The 27,475-nt window shown below is 39.3% G+C and overlaps 1 protein-coding gene across 1 annotated transcript in view; it reads right to left on the bottom strand.

The window, feature by feature from the left end:
* Positions 1–4,515: 4,515 nt before the first annotated feature.
* Positions 4,516–27,475, bottom strand: part of TMPRSS12 (transmembrane serine protease 12) — a 46,091-nt gene continuing 23,131 nt past the window's right edge. The window contains exons 4-5 of the mRNA XM_015151718.3: positions 7,002–7,144; positions 4,516–5,137 (exon numbers count right to left, since the gene is read on the bottom strand). Of these exons, the coding sequence (XP_015007204.1) occupies positions 4,886–5,137; positions 7,002–7,144 (395 nt within the window). The 3' untranslated portion in view covers positions 4,516–4,885. The remainder of the gene's footprint in view (positions 5,138–7,001; positions 7,145–27,475) is intronic.

The raw sequence follows: 27,475 nt of genomic DNA, 5'->3' as shown, positions 1-27,475 counted from the left end.
GTTTGAAGATGCCTTCTGTGAAGGTGGAAGTGGGACCTCGGAAGATACCGAAACAGCTGGTGCCTTGCCCAGCTTCCAGAACTGTGAGAAATAAATTTCTGTTGTTTATAAGCCGCCAGTTTGTTATATTTTGTTATAGTAGCCCAAATAGTTTCTGTGATAGTTGTGCTTTTTCTTTACAGTGAACATATACTGTACTTTTATAATCAGAATGAAACAATATAAAATAATGGAATATCTATGCAATAGATTAATAAACCAAAGAAATGAGTGTACAATTTATAAAATAGAGCAAATCTGACTGGGCGTGGTGGCTCATGCCTGTAATCCCAGCACTTTGGGAGGCCGAGGTGGGCAGATCACGAGGTCAGGAGATCGAGACCATCCTGGCTAACACAGTGAAACCCCGTCTCTACTAAAAATACAAACAAAATTAGCCGGTCGTGGTGGTGGACGCCAGTTACTCAGGAGGCTGAGGCAGGAGAATGGCGTGAACCCGGGAGCGGAGGTTGCAGTGAGCCGAGATCGCGCCACTGGACTCCAGCCTGGGGGAAAGAGCGAGACTCAAAAAAAAAAAAGAACAAATCTGTGTTAAATTTATTTGGTGTAATGATGGTGTTGTGATTAGGTTATTGTTCTTACAAGATACATGCTGAAGTATTAGAGATGAAGTAACATGATGCCAGCAATTTACTTTCAAATTTTTCAACCAGAAAACAAAAGAGAGAGAGTTTCTGTGTGTATAAGAAGTCTGTGTAAGTCTGTGTGTGTTTGTGTTTGGAGAGAGAGCATGAGTGTAAACAGGGCAAAATGTTAATATTTGGGGGAAAAAGGTAAAGTATGTACATGTAATCATAGTACTATTTTTCAACTTTCAATAGGTTTGAAATTTTTCAAAATAGTTGGGGTAAAATAATGTTTAATAAAATTTTGTAAAAATACCCATTATATTAACTTAAAAAGGTAGGATTTCATGGCAGCTGTCTTTACATAATAGGGTTATAGATGATTTTCTTTTCATTTCTTTTCTGAGACAGGGTCTGGCTCTGTCACCCAGGCTGGAGTGCAGTGGCGTGATCTCAGCTCACTGCAACCTCTACCTCCTGGGCTCAAGCCTCCTCCCACCTTAGCCTCCCCAGTAACTGGGACTACAGGCATACCACCACACCCGGCTAATTTTTTAATTCTTTTTCTAGAGATGGGATTTTGCCATGTTTCCCAGGCTGGTCTTGAACTCCTGGGCTCAAGCAATCTGCCCCCACCTCAGCCTCCCAAGGATTACAGGTGTGAGCCACTACACTCAGCTGATCATTTTCTTTCTACTTGTCTGTGCTTTCTCAATTTTATTTATGTATTTATGTGTGTATGTATGTATGTATTTATTTTTGAGACAGTTTCTCACTCTGTTGCCCAGGCTGGAGCTTAGTGGTGTGATCACGGCTCACTGCAGCCTTGACCTCCTGGGCTCAGGTGATTCTCCTACCTCAGCCTCCCAGGTAGATAGGACTATAGGCGCATGCCACCATGCCTGACTAATTTTTGCATTTTTTGTAGAGATGAGGTTTCACCCAGGAGTCTCAAACTCCTGGGCTCAAGCCGTCTGCTTGCCTTGGCCTCCCAAAGTGCTGGGATTATAGGCATGAGCCACCATGCTTGGCCGTTTCTCAGTTTAAATAATAAGGATATCATATTTGGGGAATTATAAAAATTATTTTTTAAAAATAGCGTATTTTATAATGTGAATTTATAAGCAGAAAAGGATCCTTTGTTTCAGTAATTTTGAGGGATGATATATGAGACATCCAATAGGATAATGATCTATGTAATGAGAAAGAGTGTGTGAATGATGGATGGGATATTAATATAATAATAGAAACCAGTTACTGCATCTTTCAAATGTTAAGAACGTCATATACTCAACTTTTGTAATCATCACAACAATGTTGTAAATGGTATTAATAATCATCTAGGCCGGGCGCGGTGGCTCAAGCCTGTAATCCCAGCACTTTGGGAGGCCGAGGCGGGCGGATCACAAGGTCAGGAGATCGAGACCACAGTGAAACCCTGTCTCTACTAAAAATACAAAAAATTAGCCAGGCGCGGTGGCGGGCGCCTGTAGTCCCAGCTACTCAGGAGGCTGAGGCAGGAGAATGGCGGGAACCCGGGAGGCGGAGCTTGCAGTGAGCCGAGATCGCGCCACTGCACTCCAGCCTGGGCAACAGCGTGAGACTCCGTCTCAAAAAAAAAAAAAAATAATAATAATAATCATCATCATCTAAACTTTTATAGATACTAAATAACAGAGTAAAAATGGAAACAAAGGCCAGGCAAATTGGTGCACGTGTGTTATTCCAGAACCTTGGGAGGCTGAGGTGGGAGGATGGCTGGAGGCCCGGAGTTTAAGACCAGCCTGGTCAATATAGTGAGACTCCATCTCTATGAAAAATTTAAATATTAGTTGAGCATGGTGGTCTGGGCCCTATAGTCCTAGCTACTTGGGAGGCTGAGGCCAGAGGACTGCTTGAGCCCAGGAGTGAGCTATGATCATGCCACAGCACTCTAGGCAGCCTGAGTGACAGAGCCTCTTAAAAAAAAAAAAAAAAGACACAATGTTAAAACAAAAGTTGAAACAAAGTCTATCTTAGATTTCCAGAGTTTATACTCTGATAGTTTCTTGTAATAGAGAGAAACTTTATAATTGGATTCCAGCTGGCTGACATAGTAAACTAAGCTGGGCAAAAAGATAAATAGCAGATAGTAGGTCTCACCTGATCAGAAATGTAACCCAATCTGTCATGAGATTAGAATTAAAAGAAGGAAAAAAAAAAAAAAAAAAGAATAGAATTGTAAACCTAGGCTGGGAGTGGTGGCTCACCCCTGTAATCCTAGTACTTTGGAAGGCTGAGGTGGGCAGATCACTTGAGTCCAGGAGTTCAAGACCGGCCTAGACAACATGGTAAAACCCTGTCTCTACAAAAACTACAAAACAGTTGGATGTGGTGGGGTGCGCCTGTAGTCTCAGCTATGCAGGAGGCTGGGGTGGGAGGGTTGCTTGAACCCAGGAGACTGAAGCTTCAGGGAGCAATGATTGTGCCATTGCACTCTAGCCTGGGCAATGGAGAGACTCCACCTCCAAAATAAATACATAGATAAGAAACGTAAACCTAAAGAGTAATTAGAAGATGCCTTTAAAGTGAAAAGCAAAGGTTTCTCCTCTAATACTGGCAGTACATTTTAGAAAAATTTCTTTTTATTAACATTCAGAGCTATCGAGCGAATCTGAGTGATATTCATGTAGTATAAATAGGAAAAGACTAGTGCACCATGTTAATTGCTATATAAGCATTACCATCTATGAGACCTTGTTGATGGATAAGCTAGGAGCTCTTTCAAGAAAGAACAACCAACATTCCATCAGTGTTGCTTAGTCTATAAAAAGCATAGTCATCTATTCCTTGAGTGGGATAGATGACCCCAATATTAAGCCAATAAACAATACCCCAATATTAACAATATTAACCCAATATTAAATGTTAATGTTAAACAACATTAACCCAATATTAAACCAATAAACAATGATCCCAGTGTCAAACCAATAATGAAGGAAATTAATACACGGGATATTCATGCTTAATTTCATTTAAATCCTGAAATTAGGTTGACACGAAACAACGACAAAGAACACTTGGTTTTAGATGGGTTGAATGTAAAAAGAAGGATAAGAAAATAACGATTTCTCCTTTGCTAAATGGATTCTCCTAATTTCAAGGGAAATGAGAGTCCACTAATAGTAGATATAATTCAATCAACCTTTTCTTTTGTTTCATTTTTTTGTATGTGTATGGGACAGAGTCCAGCTCTGTCGCTCAAGCTGCAATGGCGTGATCTCGGTTCACTGCAACCTCCACCTCCCGGGTTCAAGCAATTCTCGTGCCTCAGCCTCCCAAGTAGCTGGGATTACAGGCACGCACCACCACACCTAGCTAATTTTTGCATTGTTAGTAGAGATAGGGTTTTACCATGTTGGCCAAGCTGGTCTTGAACTCCTGACCTCAAGTGATCTGCCCACCTCGGGCTCCCAAAGTGCTGGGATTACAGGTGAGAGCCACCATGCCTGGCCCTCATTTTCTTTTGTTTCTTTTAATTCATTTTATACATTAGTGATCACAAAGTTTATCCCAGGTTGGTGTCCCGCTTTTACCCGGCACGCTTTCTAGTTGCTTCTCACAGTTAATTCAGAGGCCCGATGGGATACAAAATTTTAGTGTGGGCTTCAAGAAAATAAAGTTTAGAAAGTAGGTTATAATGCTGGAAAAAAGTCATAAATTTCTAAATAAAAAGTAAATTATTTGGGGGTGTGTATACTATAGTTCTCTGTTGGCAGAGGAAATGAAGTGCTGATATTAAATAAATGGTTTTAATTAGAATTTAAATAACAGGTAAATACTTGTTTCTCTAAATATACTTCAAGAATTGGAACCAAGATTATAATTCGAAAAAAATCATACAAACATGTTTTAGAATAAAATCTAAGAAGGAAAGAATTTTGATTAACCAAATAAGCTTTCATTTTAATTATAAACTATTATTTGGCATTTATACACATAAAATATATGTTTAACTGAATATTTTGTACAAACTCTATGAGTATTCCAGATACAGAATTATGATTATAAAATAAAACAATCAAGATATTTCAAGGAAGCATGTGATTCAGTGGCAAAATTACAGTGGTATATCTGTCACAATAGTTATAGCCCATAAAATGTTGACATGAGAACTCTATGTAGGCAATTAATTGCTAGAAGAATAAATGATTTTCATTATGCAGAACATAGAAAGGGACACAATGCAAAATAAAGATATGAAAGCCTTCAGAGTGTCTTTATGTTGTTGCTAGTAAGATGACAAAACATAAAGCTATAAGAATCTGGCCATGTGAAATATTTATAGTAAGTATGCCTTGAGTGCTTGCGTGGAAGAAGTGCTCTGTCAGCCACTTTTGGTAGAAGTATGGCCCAATATAGATACCAGGAAAACCTCTTCGACCACAGCCATGTCCGTAACTGGTAATTCCCATTACAAAAAATCTTTTATATTCTGGTAAGTAGCACATTAATGGTCCACCACTGTCACCCTGTCAAAAAAGTCCCAAAATAGTGTTTGTTACTTCTAGTATTCTTCAAGCAACAGTAATTCTGGAATAAATTATTTACATCAAACATACATTTATATAAATACATGTTTTCAATATACCCCCAACTTATAAAGATCATAGATTTTGAGCTTAATCTTCCAACTCAAACAGGAGGAATTCAGTTTTGCCCAGGTATTTGGAGGAACCATACAGCTGGTAGATAAACGTCTCATCTGCCTAGTTTTGAGCCAGAATATTATAAATCAAATTGTTTGGATTTTTAAATACAATTATTCAGGGGAAATATAATTTAGGAAGTATGTAAAATATTGTAAAAACTGTCTATTTTTAGAATATTCTCTTGCTTAATACTGTGTGTGGAAAGTATAACTCTAAGATGTATGAAGGATTCTTTTAGGCATGTGTGTGGTTTGCTTGCCAAGGAGAGGAGTAAACTGGCATCTTGCAAGAGATGACAAGTTTCTAAGTGCTGACAATGGCTAGTGCAGCAAAATAAGCATAAATGGCAAAGCCTCTCAGTAGTATTATAAATGACAGTCACTTTCATAGTCTATACAAAATTATGAATGCACCCAACACTGTTACTAAGGCCTGTTAATGCACTCAAAACAACAAGGACACTGAGATAACTGTTTCCAATTCTCTATACAAGGCAGGCATTGAATAATTATTTTTTGATGAGGAGGATGTTTGGCCTAGGAATGCAATCCAATTAGAATGGATTCTTTACTATTTTACTCAGCAAGATTTTTAAGGAAAAGGACACAGGAAAGATAAACTTTAGATTGCAGAAATGAGAATGAGTAGGAAAAGGTGAGAGCGTGGGGTACTCAGGAGTGAAGGACTAGTAGATTTGGAAACAAGAAAAGAGGAATAAAGGAAGAGTAAAAAAGCATGAGACAAAACAAAAAATGGATCAATTGTACTTCTTTAAAAAATTAACATTTGTGCTGCAAATGATAACCTCAGAAAAGTGAAAAAACAGTCTACAGAATGGGAGAAAAATTATGTACATTATATATCTGGTAAGGGACTTGTATCCAGAATATATGAAAATGGCTTATAATTCAGTGATAAAAAGACAACTCAATTTAAAAATGAGGAAGGGATCCAAATAGACATTCTATAAAGAAGCCATATGAATGGCTAATAAATACATGCAAAAATGCTCAACATCATTAGTCATTAAGGAAATGCAAATTAAAACCACTATGAGATAGCACTTCACACCCACAAGGATGTATTATAAAAAAAAAGACAGTAACAGGCTGGGCGCAGAGGCTCACGCCTGTAATCCCAGCACTTTGGGAGGCCAAGGTGGGCAGATCACTTGAGGTCAGGAGTTCGGGACCAGCCTGGTCAACAAGGTGAAGCCCCATCTTTACTGAAAATACGAAAAAAAATATCCAGGCATGGTGATGTGCGCCTGTCTTTCCAGTTACATAGGAGGCTGAGGAATGAGAATCACTAGAACCTGGGAGGCAGAGGTTGCAGTGAACAGAGATTGTGTCACTGCACTCCAGCATGGGTGACAAAGCGAGACTATTTAAAAAAAAAAAAATTGAGCTGTACACTTTTAAGTAGGTGAATTATATCTCAAAGTCAATGATTTAAAAAAAGGATTCAAGGTAAATTCTGCCTATGGTTGACCCCGATGATAGTAGAAACCATGGAATCAGGAACCAAGAAGATTTGGATTGTTGAAATAGTTAAAAAGGAGAAAAAATAATTTAGTATTTTTAGGCCTGATAATTAAGACCACCAGAAAGTTATCAAAGGCCTTGTTTGACAAGTTCCCTTCTGGCTTCAGAAAATATTTTAAAGGAAAATTACTTGGTCTTACCCTGCAAGTATCAAAAGCTCCATCTTCGTCACCTGCACAAAATGAAGTGTTGGGAATTATTCCCCCATAACTCCTCTCAGAATTACACATCTCTCGAGAAATATAATGCACTTCTGCGTCTTGTAAAATATTGGTAACGTTACCTGTTAACAAAAAATACCAGTAAGTTATCTTGGAGCACAGACATTTTCACAGTGATTTATTATTATTATTTTTTTTGTATTTTTAGTAGAGACGGGGTTTCACCGTGTTAGCCAGGATGGTCTCGATCTCCTGACCTCGTGATCCGCCCGTCTCGGCCTCCCAAAGTGCTGGGATTACAGGCGTGAGCCACTGCACCCGGCCCCACAGTGATTTAAATGTTGGTGTTTTATAACCAACATTTTATAAGTTTTCTTTCCAAAGTGACTGATTCAATAATTATGTAAAAATATATTCATATGTATGTGTATGAATATGTATGTATGCCTAGGAAGATTGTAGAATGTTTACCTAAATGTTTGTTTGTTTTTGAGATAGGGTCTTGATCTATTGCCCAGGCTGGAGTGCAGTGATGTGACCTCGGCTCACTGCAACCTCTGCCTCCTGGGTGCCAGCCACTCTTGTGCCTCAGCCTCCCGAGTAACTGGGATTACAGGTGCGCAACACCACACCTGGCTAATTTTTTTTTTTTTTTTTTTTTAATTTTTGAGATGGCGTCTCGCTCTGTCGCCCAGGCTACAGTGCAGAGGCGTGATCTCGGCTCACTGCAAACTCCGCCTCCCGGGTTCAAGCGATCCTCCTGCCTCAGACTCCTGAGCACTCACCATTATGCCCAACTAATTTTTGTAGTTTTAGTAGACATGGGGTTTCACCATGTTGACCAGGCTGTTCTCGAACTCCTGACTTCAAGCGATCCACCCACCTCGGCCTCCCAAAGTACTAGGATTACAGGTGTGAGCTACCACGCCTGGCCAGATGCGCCTTTGTATATTCCCACTAGCAAAGTATGAGGGTTCCAAATTCTTCACATCCTCATCAAGGCTTGTTATTGTCTAGCTTTTTAGTTATAGTCATCCTTGTGTGTCATCCCAGCACTCTGGGAGGCTGTTTTAAAATTACTGCTAGTGTACAGAAATAGAATAGATTTTGTATATGGTCTTATACTGGCTGTATTACTAAACTCTGTTAATTCCAATGGATTTTAGAGCCTATTTTAATTACATCATCTGTGACTAATGAATATTTTGTTATTTCCTTTGTAAGTTGTGTGCCCATCTTTTTCTAGTATTAACACACCTGGTAGGACTTCTACAATATTGAATACAAGTGGAGAAATTGTTCCTGACTTTAAAGGAATGTTTTACTGTAATGATGTTTGTAGTAGTTTAGAGGTCAATAACCTTAATTAGGTTAAGGAAATTCCCTTCTATGTCTAGACTGTTAAGAGTTTCTAACAACGCTTCTACTGCATGTGTTCAGATAACATTTTTTTATCCTTTAACCAATCTGTGATGAATTACATCAAGAGACTTCTAATTTTATTTATATTATTATTTTTGAGACAGGGTCTCGCCCTGTTGTCTGGGCCGCAGAGTGCAGTGGCACAATTAGCTCACTGCAACCTCAAACTCCTGGGTTCAAGCAATCCTTCCGCCTCAACCTCCCAAGTAGCTGGGACTACGGGCATGTGCCACCATGCCCAGCTAATTGTTATTTTTGGTAGGGATAGGGTCTTGCTGTGTTGCCCAGGCTGGTCTCAAACTCCTGGCTTCAAGTGATCCTGCCACCTTGGCCTCCCAAAGGGCTGGGATTGCAAGCATGAGCCACTGCACCCAGCTGAGACTTCCAATTTTATTTTATTTCATTATTATTTATTTATTTTTTGAGACAGAGTCTCACTGTGTCACCCAGGCTGGAGTGCAGTGACGTACTCACTGCAACCTCTGATTCTTGGGTTCAAGTAATCCTCCCTCCTCAGCTTTCCAAGTAGCTGGGACTACAGGCACACACCACCATGCCCAGCTAATTTTTAAATTTTTTGTAGAGTTGAGGTCTTGCTATATTGTCCAGGCCATTCTTGAACTCCTGGGCCCACGCAATTCTCCTGCCTTGGCCTCTCAAAGTGTTGGAATTACAGGTGTGAACCACCACAGTTGGCTGACTTCTAATTTTAAACCACCCTTGGATTCCTGAGATAAACCTAATTTGGTTATGATTAATTCTATTATTTTTTTGAACCAGGGCCCTGCTCTGTTGCCTAGGCTGGTGCCTAGTGTAGTGGCACAATCATAGGTTGCCGCAGCCTCAGCCTCCTGGGCTCATGTGATCCTTCTGCCTCAGCCTCTTGAGTAGCTAGGACTATGGGTGTGCACCACTATGCTCAGATAATTTTTTAGTTTTTTTGTAGAAACAGTGTCTCAGTATGTTGCTCAAGCTGGTCTTGAACTCCTGGCCTCCTAATTTGGCCTCCCAGAGTGCTGAGATGACAGATGTGAGCCACTGTACCTGACCATCAATTCTATCTATAATCTACTTTATAGATGTAGTATGTTATTACTAATAATTTGTTTGGAATGTCTGCATTTATAACATTGGGCTTTCTCTTACTACGATTACTTGATTTTGGAATCAATAATAGGATTATTCTCATACACTGACATGGAGTATATTCCTTCCTTTTGTATTCTTTGGAAGCATATGTATATAATTTAAATAATCTTCCTCTAGTTTTTTTTTTTATTATACTTTAAGTTCTAGGGTACATGTGCACAATGTGCAGGTTTGTTACATATGTACACATGTGTCATGTTAGTGTGCTGCACCCATTAACTCATCATTTACATCAGGTATATCTCCTAATGCTATCCATCCGCCCTCTCCTCACCCCATGACAGGCCCCATTGTGTGATGTTCCCTTTCCTGTGTCCAACTGTTCTCATTATTCAATTCCCACCTATGAGTGAGAGAGAACATGCAGTGTTTGGTTTTTTGTCCTTGTGATAGTTTGCTGAGAATGATGGTTTCCAGCTTCATCCATGTCCCTACAAAGGACATGAACTCATCCTTTTTTATGGCTGCATAGTATTCCATGGTATATATGTGCCACATTTTCTTAATCCAGTCTATCATTGATGGACATTTGGGTTGGTTCCAAGTTTTTGCTATTGTGAATAGTGCCACAATAAACATATGTGTGCATGTGTCTTTATAGCAGCATGACTTATAATCCTTTGGGTATACACCCAGTAAGGGGATGGCTGGGTCAAATGGTATTGCTAGTTCTAGATCCTTGAGGAATTGCCACACTGTCTTCCATAGTGGTTGAACTAGTTTACAGTCCCACCAACAGTGTAAAAGTGTTCCTATTTCTCCACATCCTCTCCAGCACCTGTTGTTTCTTGACTTTTTTTTTTTTTTTTTTTTTTTTTTTTTGAGACGGAGTCTCGCTCTGTCACCCAGGCTGGAGTGCAGTGGCCGGATCTCAGCTCACTGCAAGCTCCGCCTCCCGGGTTCACGCCATTCTCCTGCCTCAGCCTCCCGAGTAGCTGGGACTATAGGCGCCCGCCACCTCGCCCGGCTAGTTTTTTGTATTTTTTAGTAGAGACGGGGTTTCACCGTGTTAGCCAGGATGGTCTCGATCTCCTGACCTCATGATCCGCCCGTCTCAGCCTCCCAAAGTGCTGGGATTACAGGCGTGAGCCACCGCGTCCGGCCATTGTTTCTTGACTTTTTAATGATCGCCATTGTAACTGGTGTGAGATGGTATATCATTGTGGTTTTGACTTGCATTTCTCTGATGGCCAGTGGTGATGAGCATTTTTTCATGTGTCTGTTGGCTGCATAAATGTCTTCTTTTGAGAAGTGTCTGTTTATATCCTTTGCCCACTTTTTGATGGGGTTTTTTTTTTCTTGTAAATTTGTTTGAGTTCTTTGTAGATTCTGGATATTAGCCCATTGTCAGATGAGTAGATTGCAAAGATTTTCTCCCATTCTCTAGGTTACCTGTTCACTCTGATGGTAGTTTCTTTTGCTGTGCAGAAGCTCTTTAGTTTAATTAGATCCCATTTGTCAGTTTTGACTTTTATTGCCATTGCTTTTGGTGTTTTAGACATGAAGTCCTTGCCCATGCCTATGTCCTGAATGGTATTGTCTAGGTTTTCTTCTAGGGTTTTTATGGTTTTAGATCTAACATTTAAGTGTTTAATCCATCTTGAATTAATTTTTGTATAAGGTGTAAGGAAGGGATCCAGTTTCAGCTTTCTACATATGGCTAGCCAGTTTTCCCAGCACCGTTTATTAAATAGGGAATCCTTTCCCCATTTCTTATTTTTGTCAGGTTTGTCAAAGATCAGATGGTTGTAGATATGTGGTATTATTTCTGAGGGCTCTGTTCTGTTCCATTGATCTAGATCTCTGTTTTGGTACCAGTACCATGCTGTTTTGGTTACTGTAGTCTTGTAGTATAGTTTGAAGTCAGGTCGCATGATGTCTCCAGCTTTGTTCTTTTGGCTTAGGATTGTCTTGGCAATGTGGGCTCTTTTGTTCTGAGTTCTGGTTTTTTATTTTTGAAAAAACCTAATTACTGATTCAATTCTTTTACACTTTATAGGACTATAGAGGATTTCCATTTCATGTTTGGTCAATTTTGGTTAGTTACCATTTTCATATTTAGTCAATGTATTAATTTCAGTTTGGGCTAGTTACCATTTTCATATTTAGTCAATTTGTTAATTTCAGTTTTGGTTGTTTACAAAGGAATTTATTCATTTTGTCTAAGTACTAAAATTTACAGTATAACATTTTAAAAAGTACTGTGCTATATGTTAGTTCATAATATTAATTCGTTTTTGTGCCTTCTTTCCTTTTGCCATCAGTCTTACCAGCGGTTTGTTGTTTTTTCAGAAAACTGGATTTTGGCTTGTTGGTTTTCTCTTTTCTATTTTCTATTCATTAATTGTTGTGCTTACCTTTATTTCTTTTTTTCTGCTTTCTATGGGTTTAGAATGTTCTGTCTTTTTTTAGTCTCCCTTCATAGTAGCTGAGACTACAGACATATACCACCATGCCTGGCTGTAATATTCTTTTTTTTTCTTTTTTAAAGAGAGATGGGGTCTTGCTCTGTTGCCCAGGCTGGTCTTGAACTCCTGAGCCCAAGCAATTCTCCCACATTGGCCTCCCAGAGTGTTGGGATTACAGGTGTGAACCACTGTACTTGGCCACTGCAATGTTTATTTAAACTTTAAAAAAGTTAGACTTTGAATTCACAGTGTTCAGACTTTATTCTTCAATACTAGGTCAAATATTTGCTTTTCCATATGATTCAAACTATATATATATATATATATATATATATATATATATTTTTTTTTTTTTTTTTTTTTTTTTTTTTTTGAGGTGGAGTCTCAGCCTGTTGCCCAGGCTGGAGTGCAGTGGCGTGATCTTGGCTCACTGCAACCTCCACCTCCTGGGTTCAAGTGATTCTCCTGCTCCAGCCTCCCAAGTAGCTAGGATTACAGGCTCGCGCCACCACGCCCACCTAATTTTTTGTATTTTTAGTAGAGACGGGGTTTCACCATGTTGGCCAGGCTGATCTCGAACTCCTGACCTTGTGATCTGCCCGTCTCGGCCTCCCAAAGTGCTGGGATTACAGGCCTGAGCCACTGCGCCCAGTCTCAAACTAAAAATATATATTTCTAAAACTTTAAATTTTATGTTTTACCTCTACCTGCAGCTCTCAAGTTTTACTATGTGCCATATACATTATTGTTCAATTCTAAGTATTTAAAATTATTATGATTTCATCTTTGACATATGAATCATTTAGTAGTTTTGAATTCTCCAAATGTGTGATGTTAAAAAGCTTACCCTTTTGTCATTTTTTTACAGCTTTATCAGGGTTTAATTTACATAACATGAATATCACACATTGTACCAATGCAGTTGTATTGTACCAATGATTTCTGGTAAATTTATACCAGCACCACAATCCAATTTTAGAGTATTTCCTTCACCTACAGAGTCCTCCTATGCTCACTTGTAATCAGTTCCCAGCGCCAGCCCCACACTTAAGAAATGACTGGCTGGGCGCAGTGGCTCATGCCTATAGTCCCAGCACTTTGGGAGGCTGAGGTGGGCAGATTACCTGAGGTCAGCAGTTCGAGACCAGCCTGACCAACGTGGAGAAACCCCATCTCTACTAAAAATACAAAAAATTCGCCAGGCATGGTGGTGCATGCCTGTAATCCCAGGTACTCGGGAGGCTGAGGCAGGAGAATCGCTTGAACCTGGGAGGCAGAGGTTGTGGTGAGCTGAGATCGCGCCACTGCCCTCCAGCCTGGGCAACAAGAGCAAAACTCTGTCTCAAAAAAAAAAAAAACAAAAAATAAAAAAAAAACTGATTTCTGTCTCTATAGGTTTGCCTTTTCTTGAAATTTTGTATAAATGGAATCATACATTTGTAGTCTTTTTGTATACAGCTTCCTTCATTTAGCCATATACCAATGTTTTCAAGGTTCATCTATTTTGCAGGATAGTTTTCTTCCTTTTTGTTGTTGGATAGTGTTTTGTTGAACAGATATATCATATTTTGTATATCCATTCACTAGTTGGTGGACTTTGGATTGTTTCCAGTTTGGTGAGTTATTAATAATGCTATGATGAGCATTCTTAAGTTTTTGTGTGGACATGTTTTCATTTGTCTTTGGTAGATATCCAGGAGTGGAATTGCTAGGTCATATGGTAACTATGCTTAACACGGTAAGTCCATATTTAACTCCTCAAGGAACTGTCAAACTGTTTTCCTAAGTGGCTTTACCATTTTACATTCTCCTCAGCAATGTATAAGGGTTCCAGTTTCTCCACATCCTTGCTAACACTTGATTTGTTAGTCTTTTGGATTATAATCATTCTAGTAGTTGCATAGTGGCATCTCATTGAGGTTTCAAGGATGTTAACATAAATATATATTTGAAATGAGGTCTTGCTGTGTCACCCATGCTGGAGTGCAGTACAGTGATCATAGCTCACTGCAGCCTTGAGCTCCTAAGTTCAAGTGACCCTCCTGTGTTAGCCTCTCAAGTAGCTGGGACTACAGGCATATACCACTGTGCCTAGCTAATTTTTATAGCAACGAGATCTTGCTTTGTTGTTGGTCTCAAACTCCTGGCTGCAAGTGATACTTTCACCTTGGCCTCCCAAAACACTGAGATTACAGGTATGAGCCACTGTACCCAGCCAGTGTTAACAATTTTTCATGTACTATTAGCCATTTGTATATCTACCTTGGTGAAATGTGTTTTCAAATCTTTTTTGTTTCTGCAAATACTATGATGACTTATCTTTTCAAATCTTTTTTTTTTTTTTTTTTTTTTTTTTTGAGACGGAGTCTCGCTCTGTCGCCCAGGCTGGAGTGCAGTGGCCGGATCTCAGCTCACTGCAAGCTCCGCCTCCCGAGTTTACACCATTCTCCTGCCTCAGCCTCCCGAGTAGCTGGGACTACAGGCGCCCGCCACCTCGCCCTGCTAGTTTTTTGTATTTTTTAGTAGAGACGGGGTTTCACCGTGTTAGCCAGGATGGTCTCGATCTCCTGACCTTGTGATCCACCCGTCTCGGCCTCCCAAAGTGCTGGGATTACAGGCTTAAGCCACCGCGCCCGGCCATCTTTTCAAATCTTTATCCAATTTATTTTTTATCTTTTTGAGGCAGGCTCTTGCTTTTTTGCTCAGGCTGGAGTGCAGTGACACAATCACAGCTTACTACAGTCTCAACCTCATGGGCCTCAAGCGATCCTCCCACTTCAGCCTCCTGAGTAGCTGGGACTACAGGCGTATGCCACCATGCCCTGCTCGTTTTTTGGTATTTTTTTTACAGATGGGGTTTTACCATATTGCTCAGGTTGGTCTCAAACTCCTGAGCTCAAGCGATCCACCTGCCTCAGACCCCCAAAGTTTAGGGATTACAGGCGTTAGCCACTTTGCCTGGCCTTAAAACAAATTTTTCTTTACAAATTCTCATTAATGATAACAATTCACACATGACTACTTCCAACCTTATTTTCTAGTCAGACCCTTCTTAATAAACCACATATTTTACTTTACATCATTTTGGTTCAGGGAGTCCAATAAAATTATTAATTTCATATTGAAATGGAAATGCATGCAACAAAAAATAAGGAAAGGGTTTTCAGAATGATAATATGTCAAATTAGCATTTACATTCCTGGCAAAAAGCCAGTTGGTTATGATGTATTATCATGTTTTATACACTGCTGGAGATATTTGCAGCTCTTTTTCCATTGATTTTCTTAATGGTGGCTTTTGAAGAGGATATATGTTTAAATTTTGATGAAGTCCAATTTATCATTTTTATTTTTATTAATGGTTGTGCTTTTAGTGTCCTAAGAAATCATTGCCTAACCCAACGACCCAACGACTCAAAGACTTTTCTCTTTGCTTTTTTCCTAGAAGTCTTACAACTGTAGCTCTTATACTTAGGTCTGTGATCCATTTTGAGTTAATTATTTCTCTAAGTCTCTTGGTGCTCCTAAAACATATCATAGACTGCTTATAAACAGTTGCTTAATAAACAACAGGAATTTATTTCTCACAGTTCTGGATGCTGAAATTGAAGATCAAGGCACTGGCAGATTCGGTGTCTGATTAGGGCCATTTTCTGGTTCATAAATTGTGACTTTCAGCTGTATCCTTACGTGGTGGACGGGCAAGGCAGTTCTTTCGGCCTCTTTTATAAGGGCGCCGATCTTGCTGATGAGAGCTCTGCCCTCTCAAAAGGCCCTACCTCCTAATATCATCACCTTAGGAGTTAGGATTTCAACATATGAATTTTGGATGGACACAAACATTCAGATTGTACCACTATTGAATACAGTATGGAGCAAAACTCCGAGGGTTTTTTTTGTGTGTGTGTGGCATAAGGATATCCGGTTGTCCTAGCATAGTTTGTTGAAAAGACTGTTTTCCATTATATTGTCTTGGCACTGTTGTGAAAATGGCCATAAATATAAGGGGTTTTTTCCCCTCTATGTTGTGTTCCAATAATCTACCGTCTATCTTTTAAACATTAAATTTTTTTAGAGATGGTCTCGTGTTACCCAAAGACTAGAGTGCAGTGGCATGATCACGACTCACTGAAGCCTCAAACTCTTGGGTTCAAGTGATCTTCCTGCCTCAACCTTCCAAGTAGCTGGGACTGTGGCTGCACACCACCACACCTGGTTTATTTTTATTTTTGCAGAGATCGGGGCTCACCGTATTGCACAGGCCGATCTTTAAATTCCTGAGCTCTCGCGATTCTCCTGCCTTGGTCTCCCAAAATGCTGGGATTACAGGCATGAACCACCACTCCCAGCCTCTACAGGTCTGTCTTTACACCAATGTGTTAATTGCTGTAGTTTTATAATATGTTTTGAAATCAGATAGTGTAACTCCTTCAGTTTTTTTCCCCAAAATAATTTTGGCTATTCTAGATCCCTTGCCTTTCCATATAGATTTCAGGATTGGCTTGTTAGTTTGCATGAAAAATCCAACTGGCATTTTATAGGCCAATCTGTGAATAATTGCCTTATTAACAACATTGAGTCTTCTGACCCATGAATGTAGTATGAGTCTCCATTTATTTTAGGTCTTCTTTAATTTCTCTAAGTAATGTTTTTGTAGGTTTCATTGTACAAGTCTTACACATCTTTTGTTAAATCTGTTCCTAATTATTCATTATTTTACATGCTATTATCAGCTGGGTGCGGTGGCTAATGTCTGTAATCCCAGCACTTTGGGAGGCCAAGGCAGGCGGATGGATCACTTGAGGCCAGGAGTTTGAGACCAGCCTGGCCAACATGGTGAAACCCCCTCTCTACTAAAAATACAAAACTTAGCCGGGCATGGTGGCGCACACCTGTAATCCCAGCTACTCAGGAGGCTGAGGCATGAGAATCGCTTAAACCTGGGAGGCGGAGATTGCACCGAGCTGAGATTGCACCATTGCACTCCAACCTGGGTGAAAGAGTGAGACTCTGTCTCAAAAAATAAAAATAAAAAAATAAACGCTATTATGAATAGAATTGTGTTCTTAAATTTTGTTTTCAGATAGTTTATTGTGAGTATAGACATATGATTGATTTTTCCTGTAACCTCAATGAACTTGTTTTACTAGATTGTTTTGTAGATTCCTTCAGCATTTCTACATTTACAGAATCATGTCATCTGTGAATAAAGTTTCCCTTTTTGATTTCCAATTTGTGTGCCTTTAATGTCTTTTTCTTGCCTATTGCACTGGCTAAAATCCTTGCTGTGTTCCTGATTTTATAGGGAAAGCATTCATTCTTTTACCATTAAGTAGGATGGTTAGCTTATTCTTTATAGATGCTCTTCATCAGTTTAAGCTTCCTTCTATTGCTATTTCTTTTTTTAAAAAAATAATTTCAACTTTTATTTTAGATTCAGGAGATACGTGTTACCTAGATACATGCCTGATGCTGAGATTTTGGGTACTACTGATCTTGTCACCCAGGGCATAATTGAACACATATACTGAGCATAGTACCCCCAAATTAGTTTTTTGGCCCTTGGCCCCCTCCCTCCCATCCTCTTCTAGTAGTCCCTGGTGTCTTTTGTGACCACCTTTATGTTCATGAGTACCCACTATTTACCTCCCACTTGTAAGTGAGAACATGCAGTACTTGGTTTTCTGTTCCTGTGTTAATTCACTTAGGATAAGGGCCTCCAACTCCATTCACGCTGCTGCAAAGGACATGATTCTGCTTTTTTTTTATGGCTGTATAGTATTCTGTGGTGCATATGTACCACAGTTTCTTTATCCAGTCTATTGTTGATGGGCACCTTGGTTGATTCCATGTCTTTGCTATTGCAAATAGTGCTGCGATGAACACAGGAGTGCATACGTCTTTTTGGTAAAATGATTTATATTCCTTTGGATATATACACAGTAATAGGATTGCTGGGTCCAATGGTGATTCTGGTTTAAATTCTTTGAGAAATCTCCAAACTGCTTTCCACAGAGGCGGAACTAATTTCTATTCCCACCAGTAGTGTGTAAGCATTCCTTTCTCTTGGCAGCCTTGGCAGCATGTGTTTTTTGGCTTTTTTTAACAATAGCCATTCTGATTGGTGTGAGATAGTATCTCCTTGTGATTTTGATTTGCATTTCTCTGATGATTAGTGATGTTGAATATTTTTTCTATGTTGTTGGCTGCTTGTATGTCTTTTGAGAAGTATCCATTCATGTCTTTTGCCTATTTTTTAATGGGGTTAATTGGTTTTTGGCCTGTTCAATTGTTTAAGTTCCTTACAGATTCCGGATATTAGACCTTTATAGGACACATAGCTTGCAAGTATTTTCTCTCATTCTGTAGGTTGTCTGTTTTCTCTGTTGATAGTTTCTATTGCTGTGCAGAAATTTTTCATTTTAATTAGTTCCCACTTGTCAATTTTTATTTTTGTTGCAATTGCTTTTGAGGACTTAGTCATAAACTCTTTCCCAAGGTCAATGTCCAGAATGGCATTTCTTGGGTTTTCTTCTAGGATTCTTATAGCTTGAGGTCTTACATTTGAATCTGTAACCTATTTCGAGTTAATTTTTGCATATGGTGATAGGATAGAGGTCTGGTTTCATTCTTCTGCATATGGCTAGCCAGCTATCCCAGCACCATTTATTGAACAGGGAGTTCTTTCCCCATTGACTTTGTTAAAGATCAGATGGTGTGTGGCTTTATTTCTGGGATGTCTATTCTGTTCTATTGGTCTATGTGTCTGTTTTTGTAACAATACCATGCTGTTTTAGTTACTGTAGTCTTTTTTTTTTTTTTTTTTTTTTTGAGATGGAGTCTTGCTCTGTCACCCAGGCTCAAATACAGTGGCATGATCTCAGCTCACTGCAACCTCCCCTCCCAGGTTCAAGTGATTCTCCTGCCTCAGCCTCCCAAGTAGCTGGGATTGTAGCTGTGTGCCACCATGCCCTGCTAATTTTTAGAGATGGGGTTGGAACATATTGGCCAGGCTGGTCTCAAACTCCTGACCACAAGTGATCTGCCCACCTCGGCCTCCCAAAGTGCTGGGATTATAGGCAAGAGTCACCATGCCCAGTGTTACTGTAGTGTTATAGTATAGTTTAAAGTTGGGTAATGTGATGTTTCCAGCTTTGTTCTTTTTGCTTAAGATTGCCTTGGCTATTTGGGCTCTTTTTGGGTTCCATATAAATTTTAGAATAGTTTTTTCTAGTCCTGTGAAAAAATGACATTGGTAGCTTGATAGGAATATCATTGAATCTATAGATTGATTTGGGCAGTATGGACATTTTAATGATATTGATTTTTCCTGTCTATGAACATGGAATGTTTCCCATTTTTCTGTGTCATCTATGATTTCTTTCAGCAGTGTTTTGCAGTTCTCCTTATAGAGATCTTTCGCCTCCTTGGTTAGATGTATTCCTATGAGGTTTTTTTGTTGTTGTTGTTGTTGCTTGTTTGTTTTTTGTTTTTTTGGCATGTGTGGCTATTGTAAATGATATCGCATTCTTGATTTGGCTCTCAACTTGAATGTTATTGATGTATAGAAATGCTACTGATTTTTGTACATTTATTTTGTATCCTGGAACTTTACTGAAGTCATTTATCAGTTTCAGGAACCTTTTGGTGGAGTCTTTAGGGTTTTCTAGAATCACACCATCAGTGAAGACAGATAGTTTGGCTTCTTTTCCTATTTGGGTACCTTTTATTTCTTTCTCTTGCCTGATTGCTATGGCTAGGACTTCTTATTGCTATTTCTTTTGAGAATTTTTAAACTTAGAATGGTGTTGGATTTTATCAAATATATTTTCCACATCATTTGCAGTGATCTTGTCATTTTTATCTTTTATTAATATAGGCTTTATTTTATTGATTTTCAGATGTAAAACCAACCTTGCATTTTTGAAAGAAATTCCACTAGGTAGTGTATATAATCCTTTTTAATATGTTGCTGTATTCAGTTTGCTAACATTTTGTTGATGATTTTTGAGTCTGTATTCATGAAAGCTGTTTCTCTGTAGTTTTCTTGTAATGTCTTTGGTTTGGTATCAGGATAATAATACTAGGCTTACATAACTATCTGGGAAATACTCCCTTCTCTATTTTCTGAGTGTGTAATATTAGAACTATCTCTTCTTTAAATATTTGATATAATTCACTTGTGAAGTCAACTGGGCTTGGGTTTTTTTTTAAATGGGAAGACTTTAAATTACTAATTATATTTATGTACTTGTTACAAGTCTATTCAGATATTTGTTTCTTCTTGAGCCAGTTATCGTAATTTTTTTCCTTTTAGGAATTTATTACTGTTACTAAAATTTATGTGTAACAAATATAATGTTAATCAGTATTTAAATACTTCTCCTGAATAATACAGGGAACTGAAACCACTTTGACTCTGATACCTGCCTTCTCCCCACAACTTAGACATTATTTTTAATGATTCCAAGGTTTCTGTCTTGCCACTACTGACATTTTGCGCCAAACAGTTCTTTGTTTGGGAGATGGGAGAACTATACTGTGCATTGAAGTATGTTAGGCAGATACCAGTAGCAAACTTATCCCTTGCCTAGTTTTAACATCCGAAAATTTTCTCCAGATATGTTACCAAATGTTCCCTGGGGGCAAAATTATGCCCAAGTGAGAACAACTGTTGTGTACAGACAATGTTTATTTACATTTACCTATATATTATCCATGACTTTCTCTGTTCTGTCTTACATCTTATACCTCCCTTTTAGCATCATTTACTTTCTTTCTGATATTTCTTTTACTTCCTTGGTGAAAGACTGTTGGTAGTAAATTCACTTTTTGTTCACAGATATTCTTGAATGATACTTTTGCTGGATATACAATTGTAGGCTCATAGTTATTTTCTCTCAGCATTTTGAAGATATTTCATTGTCTTTTGACTTTCTTTTCTATTTTATTTATTTTTCCACAGCTTATTGGGGTACAGGTGGTGTTTGGTTACAAGAATAAATTCTTTAGTGGTAATTTGTGAGATTTTGGTGCAACCATCACCTGAGCAGTATACACTGCACCCTATTTGTAGACTTTTATCCCTTGCCTCCCTCCCACCCTTTCCCCTGAATCCCCAAAGTCCATTGTATCATTGATATGCCTTTGCATCATCATAGCTTAGCTCCCACATATCAGTGAGAATATATGATGTTTGGTTTTCAATTCCTGAGTTACTTCACTTAGAATAATAGTCTCCAATCTCATCCAGGTCGCTGCAAATGCCATTAATTCATTCCTTTTTATGGCTGAGTAGCATTCAATCATATGTATGTGTGTGTGTGTATATATATATGTGTGTGTGTGTGTGTATATATATATACAGTTTCTTTATCCACTAGTTGATTGATGGGCATTTGGGTTGGTTCCACGATTCTGCAATTGCTAATTGTGCTGCTATAAATATGTGCATGCAAGTTTCTTTTTTGTACCATGACTTCTTTTCTTCTGGGTAGATACCTAGTAGTGGGATTGCTGGATCAAATGGCAGTTCTACTTTTAGTTCTTTAAGGAATCTCCACCCTGTTTTCCATAGTGGCTGTACTAGTTTACATTCTCACCAGAAGTGTGGAAGCATTCCCTGATTACTACATCCATGGCAACATCTACTGTTTTTTTTTTTTGTTTTTTCTTTTTTAATTTTTTGATTATGACCATTCTTGAAGGAGTAAGGTGGTATTGCATTGTGGTTTTGATTTGCATTTCCCTGATCATTAGTGATGTTGAGCATGTTTACATGTTTGTTGGCCATTTATATATCTTCTTTTGAAAATTGCCTATTCATGTCCTTAACCCACTTTTTGATGGGATTTTTTTTTCTTGCTAATTTGTCTGAGTTTGTGGCAGATTCTGGATATTAGTCCTTTGTCAGATGTATAGATTGTGAAGATTTTCTCCCACCCTGTGGGTTGTCTGTTTACTCTGCTGACTGTTCCTTTTGCCATGCAAACGCTCTTTAATTAAGTCCCAGCTATTTATCTTTGTTTTTATTGCATTTGCTTTTGGGTTCTTGGGCATGAAATCCTTGCCTAAGCCAATGTCTAGAAGGGTTTTTCCAATGTTATCTTCTAGAATTTTTATACTTTCAGGTCTTAGATTTAAAGTCCTTAATCCATCTTGAGTTGATTTTTGTATAAAGCAGGCAACAAGAATCCAGTTTCATTCTCCTACATGTGGCTAGCCAATTATTCCAGCACCATTTGTTGAAAAGGGTGTCTTTTCCCCATTTTATGTTTTTGTTGGCTTTGTTGAAGATCAGTCGGTTGTAAGTATTTGGGTTTATTTCTGGGTTCTCTATTCTGTTCCATTGGTCTATGTGCCTATTTTTATACCAGTACCATGCTGTTTTGGTGACAATGGATTTATAGTATAGTTTGAAATCAGGTCGTATGATGCCTCCAGATTTGTTCTTTTTGCTTAGTCTTGCTGTGGCTATGCGGGCTCTTTTTTGGTTCCATATGAATTTTAGAATTGTTTTTTATAATTCTGTGAAGAATGATGGTGGTATTTTGATGGGGATTGCATTGAATTTGTAGATTGCTTTTGACTGTATGGTCATTTTCACAATATTGACTCTACCCATCCATAAGCATGGGATGTGTTTCCATTTGTTTGTGTCATCTATGATTTCTTTGAGCAGTGTTTTGTAGTTTTCCCTGTAGAGGTCTTTTGCCTCCTTTGTTAGGTATATTCCTAAGTATTTCATTTTTTTTGCAACTATCATAAAAAGGGTTGAGTTCTTGATTTGATTCCCTGCTGTTAGTATATAAGAGAGCTACTGATTTGCGTACATTAATCTTGCATCCAGAAACTTTGCTGAATTTTTTTTTTTTTTTAAGAGGGAGTCTCATTCTGTCGCTCAGGCTGGAGCTCAGTGACACAATCTCGGCTCACTGCAATCTCCGCCTCCTGGGTTCACACCATTCTCCTGCCTCAGCCTCCCGAGTAGCTGGGACTACAGGCACCTGCCACCACGCCTGGCTAATTTTTTGTATTTTTTAGCAGAGATGGGGTTTCACCATGTTAGTCAAGATGGTCTCAATCTCCTGACCTCGTGATCTGCCTGCCTCGGCCTCCTAAAGTGCTGGGATTACAGGCGTGAGCCACCACGCCCGGCCTTGCTGAATTCTTTTATCAGTTCTAGGAGCTTTCTAGAGGAGTCTTTAGGGTTTTCAAGGAAAATGATCATACTGTCAGCAAACAGTGACACTTTGACTTCCTCTGTACTGATTTGGATGCTCTTTATTTTTTTCTCTTGCCTGATTGCTCTGGCTAGGACTTCCAGTACTATGTTGAAGAGGAGAGGTGAGAGTGGGCATCCTTGTCTTGTTCCAGTTCTCAGAGGGAATGCTTTCAACTTTTCCCCATTCAGTATTATGTTGGTTGTGGGTTTGTCATAGATGGCTTTTATTACATCGAGGTATATCCCTTGTATGCTGATTTTGCTGAGAGTTTTAATCATAAAGGGATGCTGGATTTTGCCAAATGCCTTTTCTGCATCTATTGAGAAGATCATGTGATTTTTGTTTTAAATTCTGTGTCTGTAGTGTATCACATTTATTGACTTGTATATGTTAAACCATCTCTGCATCCCTGGTGTGAAACCCACTTGATCATGATGGATTAACTTTTTTTTTTTTTTTTTTTGAGATGGAATCTCCCTCTGTCACCCAGGCTGCAGTGCAGTGGCACAATCTTGGCTCACTGCAACCTCTGCCTCCTGGGTTCAAGCGATTCTCCTGCCTTAGCCCCCTGAGTAGCTGGGAGTCTCCCTCTGTCACCCAGGCTGGAGTGCAGTGGCACGATCTCGGCTCACTGCAACCTCTGCCTCCTGGGTTCAAGCAATTCTCCTGCCTCAGCCTCCCAAGTAGCTGGGATTACAGGTGCCTGCCACCATGCCCAGCTAATTTTTCTAATTTTAGTAGAGACAGGGTTTCACCAAGTTGGCCAGGCTGGTCTCAAACTCCTGACCTCAGGTGATCTGCCCACCTTGGCCTCCCAAAGTGCTGCGATTACAGGGGTGAGCCACTGCGTCCAGCAGGTGGACTGTCTTTTTGATATGTTGTTGGATTTTGTTAGCTAGTATTTTGTTAAGGGTTTTAGCATCTATGTTCATCAGGAATAGTGGTCTGTAGTTTCTTTTTTGGTTATGTCCTTTCCTGGTTTTGGTGTTAGGGCAATGCTGGCTTCATAGAAAGAATTAGGGAGGGCTCTCTCTTTCTCTATCTTGTGGAATAGTGTCAAAAGGATTGGGAGCAATTTTTCTTTGAATGTCTGGTAGAATTCTGCTGTGAATCCATCTGATCTTGGATTTTTATGGTTAGTAATTTTAAAATTACCATTTTAATCTTGCTGCTTGTTATTGGTCTGTTCAGGGTATCTATTTCTTCCTGATTTAAGCTAGGAGAGTTGTATTTTTCCAGGAATTTATCCACCTCTTCTAGGTTTTCTAGTTTATGTGTGTAAAGGTGTTCATAGTAGCATTGAATTATCTTTTATATTTCTGTGGTGTCAGCTGTAATATCTCCTCTTACGTTTCTTATTGAGGTTATTTGGATTTTCTCTCTTCTTTTCTTGGTTAATCTTGCTAATGGCCTATCAATTTTATTTATCTTTTCAATGAACCAACTTTTTGTTTCATTTATCTTTTGTATTCTTTTTGTTTCAATTTCATTTAGTTCTGCTCTGACCTTGGTTATTTCCTTTCTTCTGCTGGATTTGGGGTTTTTTTTTTTTTTTTTTTCTTGTTTCTCTAGTTCCTTGAGGTATGACCTTAGAATGTCGGTTTGTGTCCTTTCAGTCTTTTTGATGTAGGCATTTAGGGTTATGAACTTTCCTCTTAGCACCACCTTTGCTGTATTTCAGAGGTTTTGATAGGTTGCATCATTATTGTCATTCAGTTTGAAGATTTTTTAAATTTCCATCTTGATTTTGTTTTTGACCCAGTGATTATTCAGGAGCAAGTTATTTAATTTCCATATATTTGCATGGTTTTGAAAGTTCCTTTTAGAGTTGATTTCCAGTTTTATTCTACTGTGGTCTAAGAGAGTTCTTGATATAATTTCAATTTTCTTAAATTTATTGAGGCTCATTATGTGGCCTATCAGATGGTCTATCTTGGAGAAAGTTCCAGGCAGTGTTGAATATAATGTGTACTCTGCAGTTGTTGGATGCAATGTTCTGTATCTGTCTGCTAAGTCTGTTTGTTCCAAGGTATAGTTTAAATCCATTGTTTCTTTGTTGTTTCTTGTTGACTTTCTGTCTTGATGACCTGTCTAGTGCTGTCAGTGGAATATTGAGGTCCACCACTATTATTGTGTTGCAGTTTATCTCATTTCTTAGGTCTATTAGTAATTGTTTTATAAATGTGGGAGCTCCAGTGTTAGGTGCATATATGTTTAAGATTGTGATATTTTCCTGTTGGACAAGGCCTTTTACCATTATAGAATGTCCCTCTTTGTCTTTTTTTTTTTTTTTTTTTTTTTTGACGGAGTCTCGCTCTGTTGCCCAGGCTGGAGTAAAAGAATTCAGGAAGTTAGTTATTAAGCTAATCTGGGAGGCACCAGAGAAAGGCGAAGCCCAATGCAAGGAAATCCAAGGTTCCTTCTTATTTGGGTAGGCTCTGTCAGAGGGAAAGTCTAGGGCTAAAGGCTGTTGTTTACATTCTTTTATCCCATTGAGTGTTCCGCTGATGTAGTACTCTCCTCCATCCTTTCCTATGGATGTGGCTTCCTGAGAACCGAGCTGCAGTGATTGTTATCTTTCTTCTGGGTCTAACCACCTAGCCTAGTCTACCAGGCTCTGGGCTGGTACTGGGGGCTGTCTGCACAGAGTCCCGTGATGTGAACCATCTATGGGTCTCTCAGCCATGAATACCAGCACCTGTTCCAGTGGAGATGGCAGGGAGTTGAAACGGACTCTGTAAAGGTTCTTAGCTTTGGTGGTTTAATGTCCAATTTTTTTTGCTGGTTGACCTCCTGCTGGGAGATGGTGCTTTCCAGAGAGCATCAGCTGTGGTATTATGGAGAGGAATAAGTGGTGGGCAGGGCCCTAGAACGCCCAAGAGTATACGCCTTTTGTCTTCAGCAACCAGGGTGGGTAGGGAAGGACCATCAGATGGGACAGGGCTAGGCATATCTGAACTCAGACTCTCCTTGGGTGGGTCTTGCTGAGGCCACTGTGGGTAATGGGGGTGAGAGTCCCAGGTCAATGGAGTTGTATACTGAGAGCGATTATGGCTGCCTCTGCTGAGTCATGCAGGTTGTCCGGGAAGTGGGGGGAAGCCGGCAATCACAGGCCTCATCCAGCTCTCACACAGTCCGAAGGGCCAGTCTCACTCCCACCATGCCCCTCAAAAGCACCAAGTCTGTTTCCAGACAGTTGGCAAGCAGGGCTGAGAACTTGCCCCAGGCTACCCACCTCCCAGAGTATTTGAGGTGTCTCCCAGGTCCTGCAGGAGCAGTCTGCTTCCTTCAGAGGCGTCTGTGGTTGTCTTGGGATTCTTGGTTTATTCCTGCAGTTGTTCTGGAGCTAAAATTAATGATGCCAGCCTCCACACGCTGCTCTGTCCATCCAAGTTAGAGCTGCAATCTAGTTCTGCCTCCCGTCTGCCATGATGATCTGAATAATCAGCTCTGCAGTCTGTACAGAAGCTCCACGTTGGAGCTGCAATCTAGTTCTATCTCCCATCTACCATGATAATCTGAATAATCAGTTCTGCAGTCTGTACTCAAGCCGTGTTTCTCGAGAGTAGGCCTCAAGAAACCTACAATCATGGCAGAAGGCAAAGGGGAGACAAGCACATCTTCACATGGCAACAGGAGAGGGTGTCTTTTGGCTTTCATTATTGCTATTGAGAAGTTTTCTGAAAACTAATCTGTAATTCTATTACAAGGATTTTGCTTTTATCTCTGGTTACATTTCAGATCTTCTTTTTGTTGTTGTTGTTGTTGTTCAACTTCAGTATAATGTCTGAAAGGGAATTATGTTTTGTTTTGGCTAATATTGTGCTTATTAATATTTTATCTGGATTAATGTCTTTTATCAGTTTTTAAGAGATTTCAACCCAAATCCATTGAATATTGCCTCTCCTCTATCCCCTTTATTCCTTCCTCTCTGGCACTCTCATTAGATGTCTATTAGATTTTCTCATTCTATCCTTCTTATACCTTATTTCATGATTTTCTCTTTTTTTCCCTCTGTGCTACAGTCTAGGAAGTTCCTTCAGCTATATCTTCTGGTTCACAAATCCTCTCTTTAGCTGTGTCTAATATGATATCTAGTTTATCCAGTGAGGTTTTTTTTTTTTAATTTTTGAGACAGAGTCTTGCTCTTGTTACCCACGCTGGAGTGCAAAGGTGCGACCTTGGCTCACTACAACCTCTGCCTCCTGGGTTCAAGTGATTCTTCTGCCTCAGCCTCCCGAGTAGCTGGA

This window comes from Macaca mulatta, chromosome 11 (genome assembly GCF_049350105.2).
Source record: "Macaca mulatta isolate MMU2019108-1 chromosome 11, T2T-MMU8v2.0, whole genome shotgun sequence".
NCBI lineage: Eukaryota > Metazoa > Chordata > Mammalia > Primates > Cercopithecidae > Macaca > Macaca mulatta.
Note: the sequence above shows the minus strand (reverse complement) of the source record. Positions and strands in the feature narration are given on the sequence as shown.